We start from the raw sequence: 20,611 nt of genomic DNA on the forward strand, positions 1-20,611 counted from the left end.
AAGTACAGCACTGAAATCTTTGTCATGACAGAACTGATGTTTTCGCTCTCCTGCTGGCCTGCTTCAGCATGAGTTACGTAGTAGTAGTAGTACTAAGTCAATGTATACAATAGCTGCTGCCGCCGTAGCTATTAGCTCGGATGTAGCTGTAGAAAAGTGATGGTGACCACATTTTTCATCAGTACAAGAGCAGAGTCACACTGAAAGCTTCTGGCTGAGAAGTTTGTCTCCTGATAGGTTCTGGCATTAATTTTAGCCAAACACTTTTCATAAAGTACACTAATGCTAGCCTGTACAACTCAGGTTAGTACTGGAGCTGTGCATGTCTACTACCTCATACTATAGTTGCCTTTTGACAGCTGTAGCTTAAACTACCAGACGGGTCACTATATTGTCATTTAGAGGACTGGCCTTTTGTTAAACTCAGCTCAACTCAACTCAACTCAACTCAACTCAACTCAAACGTGCTTTATTGGCATGAACAAATATTTCATGTTATTGCCAAGGCATTACACAGAAAAATAAACAAATTAAACTGATAAAATAACAGCATTTTTTTTTAATAATTACAATTATATTACAGAAATAAGCAAAATAATAGCTATAGAATTTACATGTATACTATTACATCTTATTGATTTAGAGTTATACACTGAACAATAAATATATATGTATATTTTGCATGTAAACATATTTACAGATCACTGAATTAATAATCAGAGTCTTATACTAAATAGTATTATCTTGCATAGAAACTTGCCTAGCTCTGTGACATGCTGTAACATACTCAGCTGACAGTTTTACCATTGAAATTTCCTCTCCAAGTAGGATTTGAATTTGTCTCTTACTGGGGAGGGCAGCAAAGCCAGGGATTATATCATTAAATTTAGGGAAATAAATTTCTCGAACTCTTTCATTTCTTGGACAGTTTATTAGAAAATGGGTCTCTGTTTCCACCTCTCCTGTCTGACACAGTCTGCAGACTCTCTGAGATCTTTCTGTCCAGTTTTTCTTATGCCGTCCTGTTTCAATGGCAAGTTTATGATCACTGAGTCTGTATTTACTGGGTGTTTGTCTTTGTTTGGTTTGTTTTATTATGACTAAATATTTGGCCAAATGAAATTATTTTTCTAGTGAGTTACAACATTGTAATTTATCTATGTACTGTGTTTCTAATTTCCACTGTTTTTAATATTTTTGCTTATTATCTCTGTCTATTTCTTTGTCTTTTGAGTTGGGTATAATGCTGTTATTATTGCCATGACGTGGATCTTCTGATGTCAAACCTGGTGTTATCAGGGACCACAGAGTGCTGTTGTTCTAAAAACGCTCTGTGTTGAGATGATTCAGACTCAGATTCTATGAGGTGGTTGGTGAATTTCATTCTTCTTTTTCTGATTTGAATTAAGAGGGGGAAATTGGCCCAGTTCTGCTCTGCAGTCATGATTTGGGCAGTTCCTGTGGACTCCTAAAATGTTTTTACAAAATTCTAGATGGACTTTCTCCCCTGGGTTTGAGTCCCAGAGCTTGGATTTGATTGATTAAATACACGAATCCAATCGGGGCCAGAGTAAATATGAGATCTGTTGTTCTGTGTTTGGGGATAAAGCCGATTTGGGGTTTACTCAGTACATTACGTTTAGTTAAGAAGGATAGGATTGTCAAATTTAAAATACTACAACATAGTTTCCCCAGATTAGAATTGACACAGACTCCTCTATAATTACTGCGGTTAAGTTTATCTCAATTTTTGAAGATGGGAGTAATCAGACCTCTGTTCCAGATTTCAGGATAGACACTACTTTTTAACACTAAATTAAATAATTTAAGCACTGCAGCTTTTAGTTTACTGCTGCTGTGTTTTAACATTTCAGATATGATGCCATTAAAACCACAGGCTTTTCAGTTTTTAAGAGCAGACAGTTTGTCCTGGAGCTGTTATTGTTATTGGGCTGTCTAAAGTATTCTGAATATCTTTTATAGCTTGTTCTAATGATTTTAATTATTTGTTAATTATGCTAACATGGTGTGTGTTTAGGCCAGATTGTTCTGGATTTTCATATAAATGGGAGAAGTAATTTTTCAAAACGTTGCCATTCTGTATAGCTATGTTATTTTGATTTTGGGGTTAGCTAAATTTTTTCCACAGGTTCCAAAAACTGTTCTGATCTATTGCTTCTTCAATTTTCCCTAATTAATTCTCTGCAAATTGAACCTCTTTTTTTCATTGATAATTTTCTTGTATTGTCTCAGGGCTGTGTGGTATTCCTCTCGTAATTCTTGGTTTTCAGGGTCATTGTGCTTCTTGTTTGAGAGGTTTCTGAGATGTTTCCTAGAAAGGGAAAACTTACTGTCTTTAACAACAACAACAACTACTCAAACTTTATCTTAGTCCCAAATACACAGAGGGTGAACATGTTTTGTTCCAGTCATTTACTGCACATGTGAGAGGTATTTTGTGCGTAAGATACATTTTGAAAAGTAATAGGGTACACATATGGAGATGTAGAAGCCAGAGAGTATTCATTTGAACTGGTCTATTAATCCATAACCTTGATGTCAGTGAAGTACTCCAGTCCTTGAGTAATGTTACAGTTGTGACTGATGACATAACAAACACTTCTTCTATAAAGATACAGAGCTGGCTGCATCAGCATCAACACGAGACAAGAATGGCGGACATTAGGACCCTGAGAAGCCTGAGCTCTGGATGTGGGACAGTAGAGTGTGTGTCTATTTGAAGGAAAGAAAAAAAAAACAATACAATGTGTGACTGTCACTGCCATACACAGCACAGGACAGGAATGAGAGTGTGACTGAAGCAGGGATGGAGAAAGACGGAGAGGAAGCATCACATCTGAAAGCATCATGGAATCACTGATCGGCTTATCTTTGATTGGAGGTTAATGTCTGACACACAAGACCCCTGGAACCAAACCAAAGACATGCACTGGACTTTACTTGACAACAGATTATCAGAGGACTGAATGAACTACTTTTAGAACGAAAAAGAAACTTGTCTCCCTCCTGTTTGGGCCTTTAAAGATGAAGTTGGATTAGCCCATTTGCTTTGAACTGCACTACATCAACATAGAGGATCATGGGTAAGTATTTTTCTGCATAATATATGTTGTTTATCATCTACTTTTACCCAATTTTGGTTATAAAAATCTCCACATTGATTCATATGATTATGGTAATACCTTATATTATCCCATAATGAAATATTGATTCATTAAAATCTCTGTCATTGAAATGTCTGTTTACTATATATATATATATATACAGCGCTTAACACATTTATTAGACCCCCACCCAAAGTAAGGTTTATGCCACAGCTGCCCTAAATTAACAGCATGGGTAATTACCAAAATCATTTTTTATGTTTCTGCAATGGTTAATACACCATTATGTAGAAGCTCTTTAACCCAAATGATATTTTTAATGCTAAAATATAATTATTATTGTTATCCATGAATTTTCAAATTTACTGATTTACAAAAAAACTGAAAAAATAGTAAACACATTATTATTTCTTGATTAACCCTTGTACTCCTTGTGTGTCGTCGACAACGCGCTATTGAAGCACACCTTACATGACCATAATTGCATGACTGTTTGTGCTATTGGAAAAATTCAAACAGTTTCTGAAAGCTAAGAAACTGTTTTACAGCCAGCATGCGGTTATTTCTGTAATTTCCCCTTTTCCCACTAAGATTCTAGCATAAAGTTCCCCCATTTTTTGTGTTTCTTCATTTTAAACAGTTAAAACACTTCACATGCAGTACTATGTAAATAACTGCCATATATTAAAAGTTCTAAGTATTGTTGAAAAATGGGCAAGTACTCACAGGACATTTTCTGGGCCTTTTATGGTTAAAATAAGAAAAGAGCCCAGAAACTCAGTTTTAATTTAAACAGTTAAAACAAAACACTTTTTAAACATGCAGTACATTGTACACAACTGTGAGATATTAAAGTACTCTAGAATAACGGGCAGAAGCACTTACAAGACATTTTCTGTGCCATTTATAGTTAAAATAAGAATGTGTCCAGAGGCTCAGGAGTTAAAGGGTTAATATGTCCAATTATAGTTATTTACTTGCATTACTGAACAGAAAAATGAGTTTTAGTGGTTGAATGTTATGCTTGATTCATTTCTGACTTCTCAGAGAAGCCCAGTGAGCCGGCTCAAATTTGGGTGAATTCAGTTTGAAATTCCTCATTCCTGTTCAAAATCGTAAAACGTGGGGAGCTCACTGAAAATGAAAGAGTCCGCATTAAAGCACTTCATAATGCTGGATGGTCTTTGAGACAAATATGACAGGTGGTCTAATGAATTTCTTAAGCACTGTGTGTACACACATATATATATATATATATATATATATATATATATATATATATATATATATATATATATATATATATATATACACACATAAATGTATATATATATATGCAAAGGGTAGAAAATGATTGTCAGCAGTTCATATTCTTGAAAAACACAGTAAAATGTATTTTAACATATGATTGAATACAAATGTATGGATTTTTTTTTTTATTGCACATATGGTCAAATAAAAAAAACAACAACAACAGAAAAGAAACACAGTATGTGCAGTACATGATAATCTGAAGAAAATAAACAAAACAAAACAATAACTTCAGAGAGAAGTGTGCAGGGGAAAAATGTAAAAAAAAAAAAAAAAAAAAAGTTTAAACTTCAAGAAATTCTTAATTTTTGTAGTAGTTGTAACAGTCCCTGTCCTGTTGCAGTGGCTGTCATGACAGAGCCATTGTGACTGAGAAAATGTTGTTTGCCATTAAAAAATTGAATGTTACATCAAAGACTGTGTCACAACTCGTGTTCTGTTGACTCAGAGCCCCCACCCCCCACCCCCCGTGCTCCATAAGTTATATTTACTTAACAGTAAAATAAATTCTAGGCTTGTCCCAAATCTCATCCTTCTTCTAAACTTTTTTTTGTTTTTTTTTTTTGCATAAGTGCACAAAATCTATTTACATAGAGAAAAATGCTAAACACAGTGTACTACTAACACACTCAGAACAGTCCAATATCTGAGGGCAGACTAATGGACACATCACACCCTTCATGAATTCCATATTGGTATTGTAGCGGATTTGGTACCTTTAGTATGCATTAGAAGTAAAAAGAGGAGGTTGAAACATCATCAGTCCCAGTAAATGCCAAATGGCACTGCATGATTTGGGACAACCATATCCTATCGAAATTGCAGTAAGGTATACAGACAGAAGCATGCAATTTGGAACACACTCAGTGTTTTAATTCCAAAGACAAATTTCACATCATTGGGGAAAAAAAATCTGTCAAAAGTAGCCTAGCTTGCAGCACATGCTTAGTCTCTACTTGTCATTTTTTTGTTATTGTTTTGAGAATTAATTAATTCACAATATTTGATTAGAGAAAGTGTTGTGTGTTAAAATGCACTTTTTCAATCTTTTCAACACAGGGCATCCCCATCAGAAGACATTTGAGAAACAAATGAGGAGCATCTTTAAAGAATAATGGCAGACAAGGCTGGTCCCATGGTCGCCTCAGTGCCAAACCACTCACTGACAAATCACACCACTGCCCCATGGGAGACCAATCCTACGGTTCCCGCCAATGTGGGCATTGTCACCAGCTCCCAGTCTCAGATCAAAGACCTGTTTGGGCTGTTCTGCATGGTGACCCTAAACCTCATTGCTCTTTTAGCCAACACTGGTGTCATGGTGGCTATTGCTCGAGCTCCACATCTGAAGAGGTTTGCTTTTGTGTGCCACCTCTGTTCAGTCGACCTGCTGTGTGCTATCCTCCTCATGCCTTTGGGGATCATATCCAGCTCGCCATTCTTTGGTACAGTGGTTTTTACGGTCCTCGAGTGTCAGGTTTACATCTTTCTAAATGTGTTCCTCATTTGTCTGTCCATTCTCACCATTACTGCCATCAGCGTGGAGCGTTACTTCTACATTGTGCATCCTATGCGCTATGAGGTCAAGATGACCATCAACCTTGCCATTGGTGTCATGCTCCTCATCTGGTTGAAATCACTCATCTTGGCTTTGGTCACATTGTTTGGATGGCCCGCTTACGGACCTCAGAGCTCTATAGCTGCAGCTCACTGCTCTCTCCATGCGAGCCACAGCAGCCTGAGAAGTGTGTTTGCTGTGCTTTTCAGTGTTGCCTGTTTCCTGGTTCCTGTTGTAGTAATCTTTACTGTTTACTGTGCTGTGTACAAAGTAGCTCGTTCTGCAGCCTTGCAGCAAGTCCCTGCTGTTCCAACGTGGACAAATGCCAGTCCTGCAAAGAATCGCTCTGACTCCATCAACAGCCAGACCACCATGATAAACACCACCCGCACTCTTCCCCAAAGGTTATCTCCAGAGAGGGCCTTCAGCGGAGGCAAGGCTGCTCTCACTTTGGTGTTCATTGTGGGACAGTTTTTGGTTTGTTGGCTTCCCTACTTCACCTTCCATCTGCAGATGTCTCTAACCGGCTCCATGCAAAGTCCTGGAGACTTAGAGGAAGCAGTCACCTGGCTGGCGTACTCTTCCTTTGCAGTCAACCCATTCTTTTATGGTCTTCTGAACAGGCAGATCAGAGAAGAGCTTGTAAAGTTCAGACGCTGCTGCTTGACTCAGCCAGCAGAGTTTGGAGCATCCAGCCATGAGGGCTCTCTTCAGGAAAACTTCCTCCAATTCATCCAGAGAACCAGTAGCACAACTGAAACAACATCAAACTCTGTGAACACCCGTCCAAGAAACACTTCAGACCAGGGGGTGAAGATCCCTGGACAGATACCAGAGGAACATGCTTAGATGACCAATATGAGCTAGGGACTACACAATATCACTTTTTTAGGTTGTTTCATTTTTGTTGAATAGGTGATGTCTATCTATATGTATTTGAAATTGTTAGTGGCATAAAAATAACAATGTGGAAAATAAATGTCCAAAGGGTAGAAATAAAGGCTCACTTGTCCATTTTTTTGCTAATAAGTGATACCAAAAAGGCATCTCAAAATAAGGGATGATTAGCATACCCTAGGTGGAAATTCCCACCTGACTCAAACACTGTTAGGTTGAGCATAATTTCATTTTCAGCAGCATTTTTGCTGGGACATTATGGACAAGAGGGACCATTACAACAACGTACTACTAAGTGTTGTTTGTAGAGTCCAAGTGTGTCCCTTGTGTGTCTATCAGCATCCTCTCTATGTCCATTTTCCTCCCAACTTCTTTACAGATTCCTAAAATTGGATGGCAATTGTTAATTGTCATTTTTGGGCAAACATACAGGTGATTAGGTATTCTGCCTGTATTACATGCTCAGCGTACAACTGTCTTTGCTCTTGTACTGCTACTACTACTTCTTGAATTATTTTAGATAACAGTATCATTTGCATGTGGATGCTACAACCATTTAGAGCAACAAATCCCTAGTTTGGACTAGTTATTCATATGGCTTCTATGTAGATTAACAGTAAACAGATTATTGCCACGACATGGTCTAGTAGTCAACGATACTAACTAGGGATGCACGATATTATTGGGAGTATATCGGTATCGGCCGATAATAGCTTATAAAGTTAAATATCGGTATCAGCCGATAATAAAATTTATGCTGATCTGTACAGCCGATAATGTGACGTCATAATTAAGCACACGCTCAACATGTCGGCTGTGGGGAAGAATTCTGAGGGGTGGGAACAAGACAGAAAAGTAGCTGTTTGCATCGCTTATGAAGTACATGTGATGCGTGGAGGAGCTCGGCAACACGCCAGTAACACCACCACTTTAATTTTGCATCTAAAAAACCGTCAACCTGATGACTACAACGACTTTCTTAAGATAAAGAAGGACAAAACTTTGTGCCAGGGAAAACTCGTCAACAGCCTCTACTTAAGTCAGTCAACAAAGCTAAAAAAAATTACAGCAGTGACCACCCAAAGGTAAGGAGCTGAACAAGAAAATCATTGAATTTATAGCTCTTGATAATCAGCCTTTCAGCATGGTTGAATAAACGAGCTTCTGCGGGCTACTGATCGGGCTGGGTATAAACGTAGCGGGCTACGTTTATACCCAGCAGGCACTTATAGCCTTACCTGAACTCCAGAACTTCATTTCGAGTCACGTAGAGAAGTTCCTCGTGAAAGCTAAACATAGCAGCTTCACCATGGATATATGGACATCAAGTGTCTGTCCTGTTAGCATGCTGAGCCTCACTGCCTTAGTGGATATGAGGATTTCACTCTTAAAAAGCCTGTACTACACTCACAGGTGTGCTCACTTAGCAGCTGCTTTTGATAACATGTTTCGGATATGGAAAATAGAGAAAAAGAACATGCATATCGTGCTACGCGCAAAACGTGGCAAAAGCAATGACGGACTTCTTTGTGCCAAGTCTCCCGCGCACACTCGAAGGTGTCCTGTCTCCAGCATTGGACATGTGGGAGTCACTGTGTTGATACAGCTGTTTACAGTGTATTGCCATTAAACTTGTTTGCTTAGTTAGTTTGTGCTGTAAAAAGCAGAATCAAGAGAACTACTTCAGTTGAAGTTTTATTTCAGTTGTTCATCTTGAGTCTCAAAAATTTTAAAGCATATTTAAGCTCTGAGCTATAGCTAGATTTTTTGCATTTAAGAATCTGTCTTTTTGTTGTTTTTGTTGTTATTTAAAGCACTTTGTCAAGAGTATCTCAGGGATCCATCCTGCAAACTGGCTGAGTAGTAAAGAGAATCAATCTAAATCTATAAGCTATTTCTTTTTTGCACTGTGGAGCTCAGTGTCAGCAGGTTATTTTGCTGCTTTTTATTGCGCTCAAAGACTGTAAGTTTTTCATTAGTGTATGGCTGCATTTGAGAAAAACAATACATCCTTCATTTCTGATCGGTATCGGAATTGGACAAAATGAGTTTTAAAACATCAGCATATCTGATATCGGCAAAAATCCAATATTGTGCATCCCTAATACTAACTGTAAAAAACAGGAACTGCTTTCCAGGGCACATAAAACTGACCCTATAGTGTAGCAGCGGGTCAATGTGGTGGTTGTTGAAAGTAGAGCACTTAAACCCATGCAATATTAGACCATCAACTGTGACTGGCTTGACCTTGACAAGGTGAATAGAAATCTGCCCAAAAAAAGAATAAAAGGCACTTTCTGAAGCTGATGATGAAAGTAGCTAAGAAGTTGGCCATCTTTCACTGTTCTTATTTATTTTATAATTTACTCCTGCTTATAAATATGGAAGTCCTAAGTGGACATACATGCATGCATTTAATATGATTCAATTGAATGTGTTTTTGTGCTGCCAAACGCTGAAGTCTGAAAACTCTGGATACAATGGTTTTGTATTGACAATGAGTGCAGGAAGTGCAAAGAGTGACACACTCTGACACAGGCCCTGACAGGTTATTTTCTTTAGATCTCAAGAAAACAATTCAAATCAACTCATTATCAATGACAAACCATTGCTGTCCCAAAAAAAGAAAATCATTTTTAGAAAATGACCAAAATGTACTCGTTCCCTTGGGGAAACTGGCGTAAAATACATATGGATGTATGTCCACTCAGGTCTTCAATATATATGAACAGACAGTCATGATGGTACAGGCATGCCCTTATAAAACAACCCTTTCCTACATACATATATACGTAAATATGCCCGTTTTCTTTTTTTCTCAGGTAGACTTAAGTATGTTTATTTAACATCCTGTGACTTTTTTAGTTTTAGTCATGGTTGGCTTTTTCTTTTAAGGTCACAGTGCTGTGTACTGTACTGTTACAGGAAACACTGAATATATTCATTGTCATTCTGTTTCTTCTTCTCAATAAAACTGACCTGATTTTAATGTTTATGTAAATTGTTCAAGCTATGTTTATGAAATTTGGTCTGTAACTATACAACACTAAGTTCATGACTTAATGGATATTAAATGTTTTATTATATGTAAGATTAAACACTTAATTTGTATTTAATTTATATTTATTTCATGTTTGTTACAAAAGCCTTATCCCATGTTAAACTGATGCATTTCTATGATAGTCTTGTAAAATACTGAAAGGAAATGTTGCCAAACATTGATAATGTGTATCTCTAGTATAACAGAAGGTCACATTGTGAGCATCTGAAGTATCAGTAAATGATCCTTTCAGGGTACTAACACGGTGGATCCCTGCAGCGTGAGACAATGAATCTGAGGTACAACCCCACAGAGGTCCTGAGTGCAGCAGATATTGTATAAGAATATATGGTGAATGTCATCTGCTCATGTCGTCATGGAAATGACGAGTGACTCACATAGCAACGGAGACCTTTCAACCGAATGTATGCTTTAGCTTCGATCCTGATGGGAGTCTTATAATTGTGTTTCTCACCTGCTTTCCACATAGAAACTGATTACACATAACCTTTAGGTTCAGTAAAAGGCTCTTTAACATGTGAATAGAGGCTGATTATAAAATACTCCCTGCTTGTACTGATGGCTGTGAGACAAGGACCCAGTGAGGCGAGGGCTAAAAAATCTACAATGGTAATCATTACAAGGCATTGATAATGCTCTGAGAGTGGTGACAAAGTGCTACTTTATGGCCTCTGCTGTTTATATTAGTGCTTTACAAACAAAGAGAAAGATGAATAACCAGGAATAGTATGGTCAAAGCAAATAAGGGCAAACATCATTCTGCTGTTTGGCTGTCACTAACTGGGTTATAAGACACTCTTACATAACTGTGGCTGTGTGTTTAATACTGCATTAGATTTCTAAACAGCAGGGTGAGGGTGCTTGGTAAAAACACAGCACAGTAACATCAGTGATGTGAGGCTTTTTGACTTAAAGTCATTCTCTGTTTGTCGTTGACATTTGACTAAAATGGTCCAGTGGTTCATGAGATTGCTTGCATACATTCCTTTCCTACATAAATATTGTAAACAAGCCAGTTTTCTTTCATTTCAGGTAGACTCAAGTATTGTTTATACACAAAAAAAGATATTGAATTTTCCTCACAAATGTGTAGCCATTAGATAATACCACCATTAAGGTCATATCAAGTTTTCATCTCAAACTTCAGGACACAACTTCTGATAGAATTTTTGACCCTCAGAGCCCTATGCTTTTTTTTAACCATTGTGTCTCTTCTTCTCCCATCTCTTTGAGACCAAAAAGTGAAAAAAAAATCATTCTGTGACATAAGGTCTTCAAAATACTTCCATTTTTACAAAAAAAGAATTTTAGTCATTATTTACAGTTTCTGGCTGTCATGACAAAGAGAAACAAATCACAGCTGCTCTGTGTCTCTTTCTCTATTATGATGAACTCAGGCCCACCTCTCATTAGTGTTTCTAAGTCTGTGCACATGCACTGTGCGGCAAAGCATGACGTCAAGACAGAAAAGCCTGCCATTGTTTGTCACAATCTGTCACAAAGTATTCTGGGATACAAACAATCAATATGGCAGCAGACTAACCCAGCGAGCTGCTGGACTTACTGGTGTGGATTTCATCTTTAAGATCCTGAAAAGTCACCCAAGTTCCAGGCTCACTAGAAAAGGTTCTGTAAGAGCTATGAAGGCATGGATAGCATCATTAGAACAGCACAACAGAAGGCTATTGGGCAAAAAACAATTACATGGCTGTGGTTTTAGGTTCAAAAGAATTTTACCTCATTATGTGAGCTCAACTGGCAGCCATTAAGATTGTTGGAGCCAGTTTACTAAATTCAATTCTTGCCGAGGCCAGTTGGGAAAAGAGCAAAAAAAAATCTTTTACACCATAATACCATTTCAGTGTGGTTCTATGCTCTTATTTAACAAGGAAATGTTGTCAAGTTCTAATAAACTACCACAATAGTTGCATCCACACCAACCTGTCCACTGGCAGCCATTGTTTACAGACTTGACGTAAAAATAATCCATATATGTAATGGCTGCCTTTTTTCTTGCAATGATGCTGATTGGTCCAGTCTTTAACTAGGAACTAACATTTCAGACTGAAGTTTTGCAAGATGAATTCACCTGATGACAGAAATGGAATCAAGCCAGTCCATTGGCTTTGCAATCTTAGACCAAGCCAGTGGCTTAACCAGACTCTTGACTGAGGAGACCAGACTGGGGTGGTGACTCATGTAAGGGTGTCCTGAAGTATGTGCAACACCTGGATCAGCCCTAAATCCCTCTGCTTTGTCCTGCACAGGTGAAAGTAGTTATTTTAGTATTTCATCCCTCTCAGTCTTAAAACAGTCACAGATATTATTCATAAAGAGTCTTTGCAGGACAAACGTAGCAAAAACTTCATCTGCTTGGTGCTATATCATTTTGTCTGACAACTTGGGGTCATGTAGAGGCAGCTGTATTCACTTCATTCTGTTTCATTGCCAGTTAAAAATCTACAGAGGTTAAAAAAATAGAAGCAGTTTTAAAAAAGGATTTTCCACTGCTGTAAAGATTAACGGTGAATTCATCTTTTACACTGCCTACACTGAGAGAGCAAATCCTCTATGTCTAATATGTGAGTAGATTATAGACTGTATGGATCCAGAGACAGAGGGAGCAACAATTTGAGCTGGATACTTCTACCAGATTACTCAAGTGTTTTTAAAAGTGATTGTATCTTAATAAGATGAATAGCTGCAGAAGAGGGAGCTCTCACTTCAAAACCCAAAAGATGTCAGTGGTCTAATCAAAGATTAACAGTCACAAGATAACACAGATGAGAGTCACACATGTCAGCATGCACACCTCAGGAGATCTTTAGTTTGTAAGGAAATGATATACATCTTGAAGTGCTGTGGTATATTTAGACAGTAAATGCCCACATGTTTAGCATACATAAAGCATAAAAATGATAGTGGAAGATTCCTATTGGTGGTTAAAACTAGGGGACAGATATAATCAACAAACTCAGGACAGCTTTCAAGACCTTTATGATGGATGTGTAAAATAATCAATTTCACACTCTCCAACCAGTAATAATGACTTTTCAGGATATATGCAGCCAGAATGCATAAAGAAAGATTTTTTTATGTCATAAAACTACCAGTAGAGAAAGACAAGAGCAGTGCTTACATTAATGTTTTGGTGAACAAAAAGCCCCTCCAGTTTGCATGCATCAACACAACCTTTATCTGGACAAAAGACAGTTCTTTGGTTGGATGCTGATGGGGCCAGGAGCCAAGTCAGCCCCTCAGAATGTCATTTGCTACCTCTGATTCAGGATTATTCAGCACAGAATGCCCCTTTTTAGAAGACACTTTTGGCTACATGATGACAATGCACTAGTGATCCAAGAGCTCTGCTGATCAACTTCATGCTGTTGTTCCAAAAAACAGATGAAAAACCTGAGATTGTCGAGCCTGTTCTGTGGGGGCACGTAAATTGTGGAACGAACCACCTCATGAAATCAAAATGTCCCCCACCCTGAATTGGATAATTCTTTAAAATAAAAAGGCAGCAAATCCTTAAATCATATTTTGTTAAGTTTCAGTATACTGCTTGTCAAAATCCATACCACTAAGACAATTTATGCAATTGTAGTACCTTTAAATGTGTGCTGACATCATATAGCCAATAACATCCACATATTTTTTGGTCTCATGACAAGATGGCAAAAGTATAGGCCAACAGAAAATAAAGCTAGAAAAATGTAGCCAAACATCCTGGAAGGTTTGCCCTGGCTCTGGCATTTTTTAAATAATAACATTCTCAGAATATTTGCAGACCTAATTTGTGTTTGTTTATCAGAGGAACTACACACCTCAGACACACAACACAATAAATGAGGCTCTTCATCACCATAGTTACCCAGCACACATACACTGTTAATCATCAGCTAATCAGACCCTGCCTCCTCTCAACCTCTGCAGCACCACTCTGGTTTGGTAAACAGGAACTTGGTGTTCTTTTTGTATGCACTGAGAAAATAAGCTATTTAAGCATGTGTTAATCAGATTCATTCATCTGATTAAACCATCATTAACAAACAATGAAAATCTAATGTTGAAGAAACAACATAGACAACCTGTGGCCAACAGAGTGCGCTGTGCACCACTATATCCCCTTCCCTCCCTTTAATTGGGACAAACCTGAAACCAGAGCTTGTTGGAATCTACAACCAACAGTGAGAGACATGCTGCCTGCCAAATGTCTGCTTATGTTTTCCTTAAAATGTGAATGATGTCCCAATCAGATATTGGATTCAGATTGATGCCTGTCTGAGGAATGTGTGTGATCAGTGTAAATAAACAAGCAAACAAGCATATTCTAAACTTCATGTTAAATCTACAGTGTGTATCGCCAGACACAGAGGTTCAAAGAGAATATTTACTGCAGTTTGAAGAGTAGTAACACATATATCATAAAACAGGACCTCCCATTAATTGTTTTACATAGGTAGTGCTAAATATTTGCATACAGAGTAAGCATACAAGGCAAAAAATCTCTGTCTTTCTTTTCTTTCACTGCACAGTGTTTAACTGTGGTTGGCAATAAGCTCTAAAAGTCTTCAAACTGCACTGTCCGACACAGTATTAAAATGTAGCAAGGTGGAAAAGAAAAGGGGGCATTTAACAGGTCATGAGTCACTAAATTAGTTTAGATGGTCTTGTAAAGGAATGCTATGCTAACTTACTTTGATTACCTTGGTAATGATGTTTATTGTTAGCAATGCATGGATATATTAGCCTGTAATGCCCCTAACTTTACACTTTGAGGTGCATGCTAAGTCAGTGTCATCAGCTGAATTCATCAACCAAATGTAGAGGTAAGGTATGAAGAAAAATTTTATGAACACATAGATGCCTGGAGTCCTGACACAAACTGTTAAGAGTCTGTAAACAGCAAGCTATGTGCAAATTATACGGCATTTTAAGGGTTGATATAGCTGATGTCAAACATATCTAAAATAAATATAACATTGAGTATTGACTAATTAAAAACAGTGAAAAACTCCCCCTAGGGTTGTTGTTCTCAGCTCTGTGGTCACAATGGCAGGCTGGTGCTTCCTTCTGCTGATTTACTTTTCACTTGAAGGCTCAAACATGTTTCTAGCATGTTTACCCAAGCAATTCTCTCCCTCTTGAATTTTTAGCCTGCCTCACATTAGGGATGAGAGACAAACACACTCAAGGACATTTGGAGAGAAACAAAGGAAAAGTGTTGTCACAAGAGCACCATTTCAAGAAAACCAGCTACATTTCGAAACCAAAAGAAGAATTTTGTCAATCTGAATTACATACACGGACAAAAGAAAGAAAAAAAAGGAAACCAACTTCTGGATGTACATCATAACAGAGGTCAGTCCAACAAATGTCAGATGGTCAAAACACAGAGGGAGGAGTGACGGAGGAGGGAAGGTGGTGTGGTGCTTCCTGCAAAAATCTGCTAGGTTCAAGGACACATATTGGACCTTTAAAACTCCTTTAACAAGTTTTTAGCTAGTTTTGAAACAGACTGAAATGGACTAATTAATAAATGTTTGACTATGTACAGACTCAGTGAACACAACCTCGACATCAAGAGAGGATGCCACAGACAAAGCTGGATTCCGAAAGAGAAAAGACTGTGCACACACTGCAGCCAACAGGGGATGGAAACAGAGGTGCACTTTCTAACACCTGTCCTTTATACAGGGACATCAGAGACAAGTTATTTCCACTCTTCAGCAAACAAAAACTATTCACCAGCATGAACAATGAACAGATGCTTACATATCTGCTGGGTGAAGTGCAACAGTGGGCAAATGTTGCAGCACATTACGTGAGCTGCTCAATCACCAAACCAAAGTTTTTGATAGCAATTAATATTTATTCTATTATTATAAATCTGTACATTGCATTGGCAGTGAAACTGAATGTGTTTTCCATGTCAATAAAGGCAACTGATTTGAATCTAAATGGAATTACTACTGATGCTTCTATGGGAAAAAAAGATAAGACTGTAAGAGAAAAAATATTTCAATGTAGTATAGTATCTTACATTCCTAACTGCCCTGCTGTAGGGTAGGTGTCAAACAAACTGTGCAGCTAAAACATTTTTTTCCACCAACACCAAGGAGGTGTGAAGTGGAAGGGAAAGGTGGAAGGGTGGAAGGGTGATGGGGTCAGAAACACAATTTGCGCATGTGCATGTGAAAGATTAGAAAAGAGAAAAATCTTCCTACTTTGTCCACAGGGGACACATAACCTAAGCTAAAAACCTAACCTAAGCAGAAACCTCCAATTAAATTAAATTATGCCAGTGCAGATTTGCAAAAACTGCAATTCCTTACATGTTCACTTGAGACTGGCTAAATTGATCTATATGTCACATAACCACCCATTCAAAAATGCAGCAGATTTAAACGTGTACATCCTGTTTGTAAAAATGAATTTGGTTTGAGTAGCTCACTACAAAGCTGCAAGACAGTGCAGTGGTTAGCAATGTTGCCTCATAGCAAGAAGGTTCCTGGTTTGCTTCCCAGTCATTAGGTTAATTAGTAACTCTAAATTGGCCACAAGTGTGCCTGGCTGTTTGTCTCTGTATGTCAGCCCTGTGATTGACTAGCAACCAGCCCACTCCACCTCTGGCCCATGATAACTGGGATAGGCTCCAGCCCCTTGCAACCCAGAAAGGGATAGGTGGTGTAGGAAATTGATAGATGGATGGATAGCTCTCTTCTTCAGCTCTCTTTGCCTGTTACAAGACAGAATTTCCAATATAAAGGCTTCTTTTTTTGCTATTCAAATTTGTTCTTCAGAAACAAATTGCTTAGGTCAGGCCAAAACCTTGTATCTCCCTTTGTCTTGGTTTCATTTTTTATTTTCTTTTTTATAAATCAGTGCTTTTGGTCACCCTTTGTCTGTCAGTGGGTTTTAACAAATTAAAAAGCAATAAAAGTGATAAAAAGATGCTGACTACGACCATTCAGTGTTACATTGATTAAAAAATACAGGGGTGTCTGCTCTTGGCAAGGAGCATGAAGTGCAGAGAAGTCTGTTCTTAATGGACTATCACTGCCAGCGCCGGAAGTATTACCATGATGTTGCCAAATAAATGACCACTGGTCATCAACTCCACTGTTTAAATAGGAAGTGGAGGCTGATTTTGTGCCAATAGATGGTGATTAGACATTTCTCATGCAGGTCTAAATGAGACTTTCTGTGAAGTATGTCACCAAAGACAGGCCCCCTAGAAGCCAATAAAGGCATTCCTCAAGAAGGAGCAAGGCGCTCAACTCTCCACTATGTTCCACCTGGGTGTCAGTGACAAACCCTTCAGAGGTTACAGCAGTAAGCCTCCCTCCTGTTACGCCCTGCACATCCTCCATGTCTCCAATGACAGATGCTAACAGAGAGGAGACAAAGCTCAGCTCAGAGGAGGAAAACAGGACCAGAGATTAGAAGAGCAGAAACTAGCTGAGGGAAGTGATGGAGGTCAAAGTGGACTTACAATCTGAAGATCTGAATTCCAGTCACAGTGACACAAGCCGGGCTCTGAATCAAGACAGGGATCCTAAGAAGATCAACAAGTGTCTTAAGGTAACTAATGTTCACGTCAAAGAGACAAATGTGTTTGATGTCTAAAATAATCAAAACTGCAACACACGCAATTCATCTGTCTCTATTGAAAACTGTGTAATGGATTACAGGCTGAAGCAGAGGGATGATGCATAATCATAAGGGAAAAAATGCATAAAACATCTGGAAGGTGCTTGTTTTTAAAGAATGTGTCCCAATTACCTTCTTTTATAGTTCTTAGGTCAAAACCATCAGTGTGTCAAATATCAATATGTGGCATAATACTGACCCCAAGTGGACATGATCATACGTACAGCTCTATGATGGCTTCGTCATGTAAAAGACTGATTAATATATGCAAAAGAGAGAAAAAAATTCTCTTTATGCTGTATATTTGTGTTTTTTTTCTTGTTCTGCCTGCTGTTGCATTAACTCTGGAAGAAAAAATCCTCTAAGTTCCCTGTGTTTTAATAATACAGTCAGGATGAAAAACTGTCCCTGGCTTACCGTGTCTGTGTGTGTATTGAGGTCACGTTTGAGGATGTGATTGCAGAGCCTCCCTCTGTGCACAGCTTTGATAAAGTATGGCTGTGGAGTCACGCCCTGTTTGAGGTGGCCAGGCTGTGGTGCTACCGCTTCATCTCTCTCCTGCTGGCTGTGCCACTCTCACTGGCAGCAGGGCTCCTCTTTGCTGTGCTCAGCTGCCTCCACATCTGGTACGATGTTTTCCACACTGTGACAAATAATCAGGAAATGCCAAATGATTTTTATTTGTGGTTGTATCAGGGACACTTAATCCTGTTTTTGTCCTCTTCCGTGTGTGTGTCCAGGTTGATCATGCCCTGCGTTCAGATGCTTCTCATCAACATGCACTGGATCAGGACGGTTTGGAGCAGCATACTGAACATACTCATCAGCCCCTACTTTAGCAGTATTGGAAAGTGCTGCAGCCAAATCAACATCCATCTGGCTAAACATGTAGACAAATAGAAAAACATGCTGTGTGAACTGAAGAGGCTTAAACAAAGAGATGAGAGAAAAACAATGAGCGGTAACAGGCTGCATTTTAATCTCCAATAGGTTATTTATATTTGCACCATAATTGTCTGTTGTTTCTATGGTTGAAAAGCATGTGTTGAAAAAATTTGACAAGATTATAAGCAGAAAGGAGAAAGAGACGTGCATTAAAATTGCAGTTACATTACAAAAAATGTTCTATGTAAAGACCAACTAACATTATAAAAATGATATCTAGACTTACTGCCATTTTTATCTAAGTAAACTGAATAAAATCTAACAGATAAATCTGATTATAAGTTCTACTGTTTTTTGTGCTGTTACCCTACTTTTTATGTTCAACAATCCAACCTTTTTGGTGAATTTATAACTATTATTGACTTTTACATAGGAGTACACCAGTATTTTATCTGAGGAAAATAAAAGCTCTTACAGGAGCACAGGCCAATAAGAGGCAAAATGTATTTCAATTCAAATAAGGTGCAGTATTTTTTAGCAGGAATAAAGACAATGATGAGCTACTGATTGGATAGATATAAAAATCGATTTACTCGCAGCATTTAGAAACAAATGAACAGATCAAGAGTTTTGCCTACAAGCTATTGTCATGTTTGGACCCAAGAGGTAAGTTAAACGGCGTTGTCTTGAGTGTAAGGGTGGAAATTACTTCACAGGACATTAACCTACCATTTCAGAGACTTTCGTCCACTTCCACAGGTGAGAACATACAGAAATTCACTGTAGTCAACGTTGTTATTCTAGGCTGCATGCCAACGGGTACACAAGCTAACTAGCGGTGTCCATGCTAAGGGTCACGTGCTCGTGTGACGTTATCCTGTTGTTTTTAGAACAGGTAAAATATCAGGGAAGTACGCAGTTCCTGATTCTACAAAAAGTACATTTATAAAGAGCAAATTATATTTTGCACACACATAAAAGTTGCATTGTGTGCATACAATATTTCCTAAACTTTTTTGGAACTTGAGGGGATCCACATGGGGAAACGAGACATCATTTCAGAAGTGGAGGCTGGCCTGACCGCAGCAATTTATGCGTAATACGAACCTGGCAGTATTTCTTACTGTCTTACATTTTTTTAAATTTCTTTTCAAACTTTTTACATTTCAGTAAGATAATTTATAGAGGGACCTATTTTGCAATGTTGTCATGTATACAAGGCAATTCAGCTAAGATAAAAATGTAAACATGATAATATTGCTGTTTAAAGCAACATTAGTTTGACTATTGGTTTTTCAGGTAAATTCACAGACTACAGCTGTGTTGTGGGTTCTCTGGCTGTGTGCTACTGTGTAGTCAACAGAGGTGGAAAAAGTATAAGAGTATAGTATTCGAGTAAAATTACAGTTACACTGGTTAAAAAACTTTCAAAATGTACTCAGATACATTAAGTACAAGTATCCATGAAAAGTAGTTACAGTAATCAGTTACAGTAATTCTAGTAAATGTAATAAGATACTTTCCACCTCTGGGTTTACGTTAATTAGATGAAATAGTAGCAGTCATCTATATGTCTTCAATTTGCTCAGTCAGATAGTGTTGGCGAGGGAAATGTTGGAAAGTTCAGAAATTTAAAGTTCCCTAACGCTCCATCAAAATGAGGTACAGCTATAAGGCAGCCAGCCTCTGATTGGATTAGTTTAGCCCAATCAAGTGAGTTAAGGGGTACAGAAATTATGAGTTATTTAGGGACTACATCTGTTGCAGATTTCTTATTTGTCATCACAGATTGGATGAGATCTGTGTGGAACATACATCAGTACCCAATACTTCCTGTTTAAGTAAGAATAAATTTCTGAATCATTTTCTCCTTTCAGTCTAATGCTTTAAATAAATTATATACTCTTTATTCTCTGAGTGTCCTGAGGTGCTCAGAGACAGTTACTGTCACCTTCAGACAACGTTCAGCGTTTTCTATTGTTTATGCCAGACTTCACTGGCTGGTAGTGTAGTATCTATATAATTTGATATTAGTACAGGGACGGATTAACTTGACACCATGCCCCTTGGCAACAACTTTCAAGTGCCTCCCTGGATATCTGGTATTCAGCAAAACTA

General features: G+C 38.1%; 2 protein-coding genes across 2 annotated transcripts; both read left to right on the forward strand.

Moving 5' to 3' along the window:
• The first annotated feature begins 2,985 nt into the window (after positions 1-2,985).
• Positions 2,986-6,843, forward strand: gpr61l (G protein-coupled receptor 61-like). The gene is made up of 2 exons (XM_041782891.1): positions 2,986-3,104; positions 5,496-6,843. The coding sequence occupies exon 2, from the start codon at positions 5,551-5,553 to the stop codon at positions 6,841-6,843; it is 1,293 nt and encodes a 430-aa protein (XP_041638825.1). The 5' UTR covers positions 2,986-3,104; positions 5,496-5,550.
• Positions 6,844-17,244: 10,401 nt separating this feature from the next.
• LOC121507296 (caveolin-2-like) lies at positions 17,245-18,508 on the forward strand. The gene is made up of 4 exons (XM_041783579.1): positions 17,245-17,290; positions 17,427-17,539; positions 18,047-18,234; positions 18,349-18,508. The coding sequence occupies exons 1-4, from the start codon at positions 17,245-17,247 to the stop codon at positions 18,506-18,508; spliced, it is 507 nt and encodes a 168-aa protein (XP_041639513.1).
• Positions 18,509-20,611: the final 2,103 nt, after the last annotated feature.

The sequence above is a fragment of the Cheilinus undulatus genome, linkage group 3 (genome assembly GCF_018320785.1).
Source record: "Cheilinus undulatus linkage group 3, ASM1832078v1, whole genome shotgun sequence".
Classification (NCBI taxonomy): domain Eukaryota; kingdom Metazoa; phylum Chordata; class Actinopteri; order Labriformes; family Labridae; genus Cheilinus; species Cheilinus undulatus.

Coding starts and splice junctions, on each gene's coding strand:
- LOC121507296 (XM_041783579.1), top strand. CDS start 17,245: ATGTTCCACCTGGGTGTCAGTGACAAACCCTTCAGAGGTTACAGCA. Junction 17,540..18,046: donor AGATCAACAAGTGTCTTAAG/GTAACTAATGTT, acceptor GTGTGTATTGAG/GTCACGTTTGAGGATGTGAT. Junction 18,235..18,348: donor CTCAGCTGCCTCCACATCTG/GTACGATGTTTT, acceptor GTGTGTGTCCAG/GTTGATCATGCCCTGCGTTC.
- gpr61l (XM_041782891.1), top strand. CDS start 5,551: ATGGCAGACAAGGCTGGTCCCATGGTCGCCTCAGTGCCAAACCACTCA.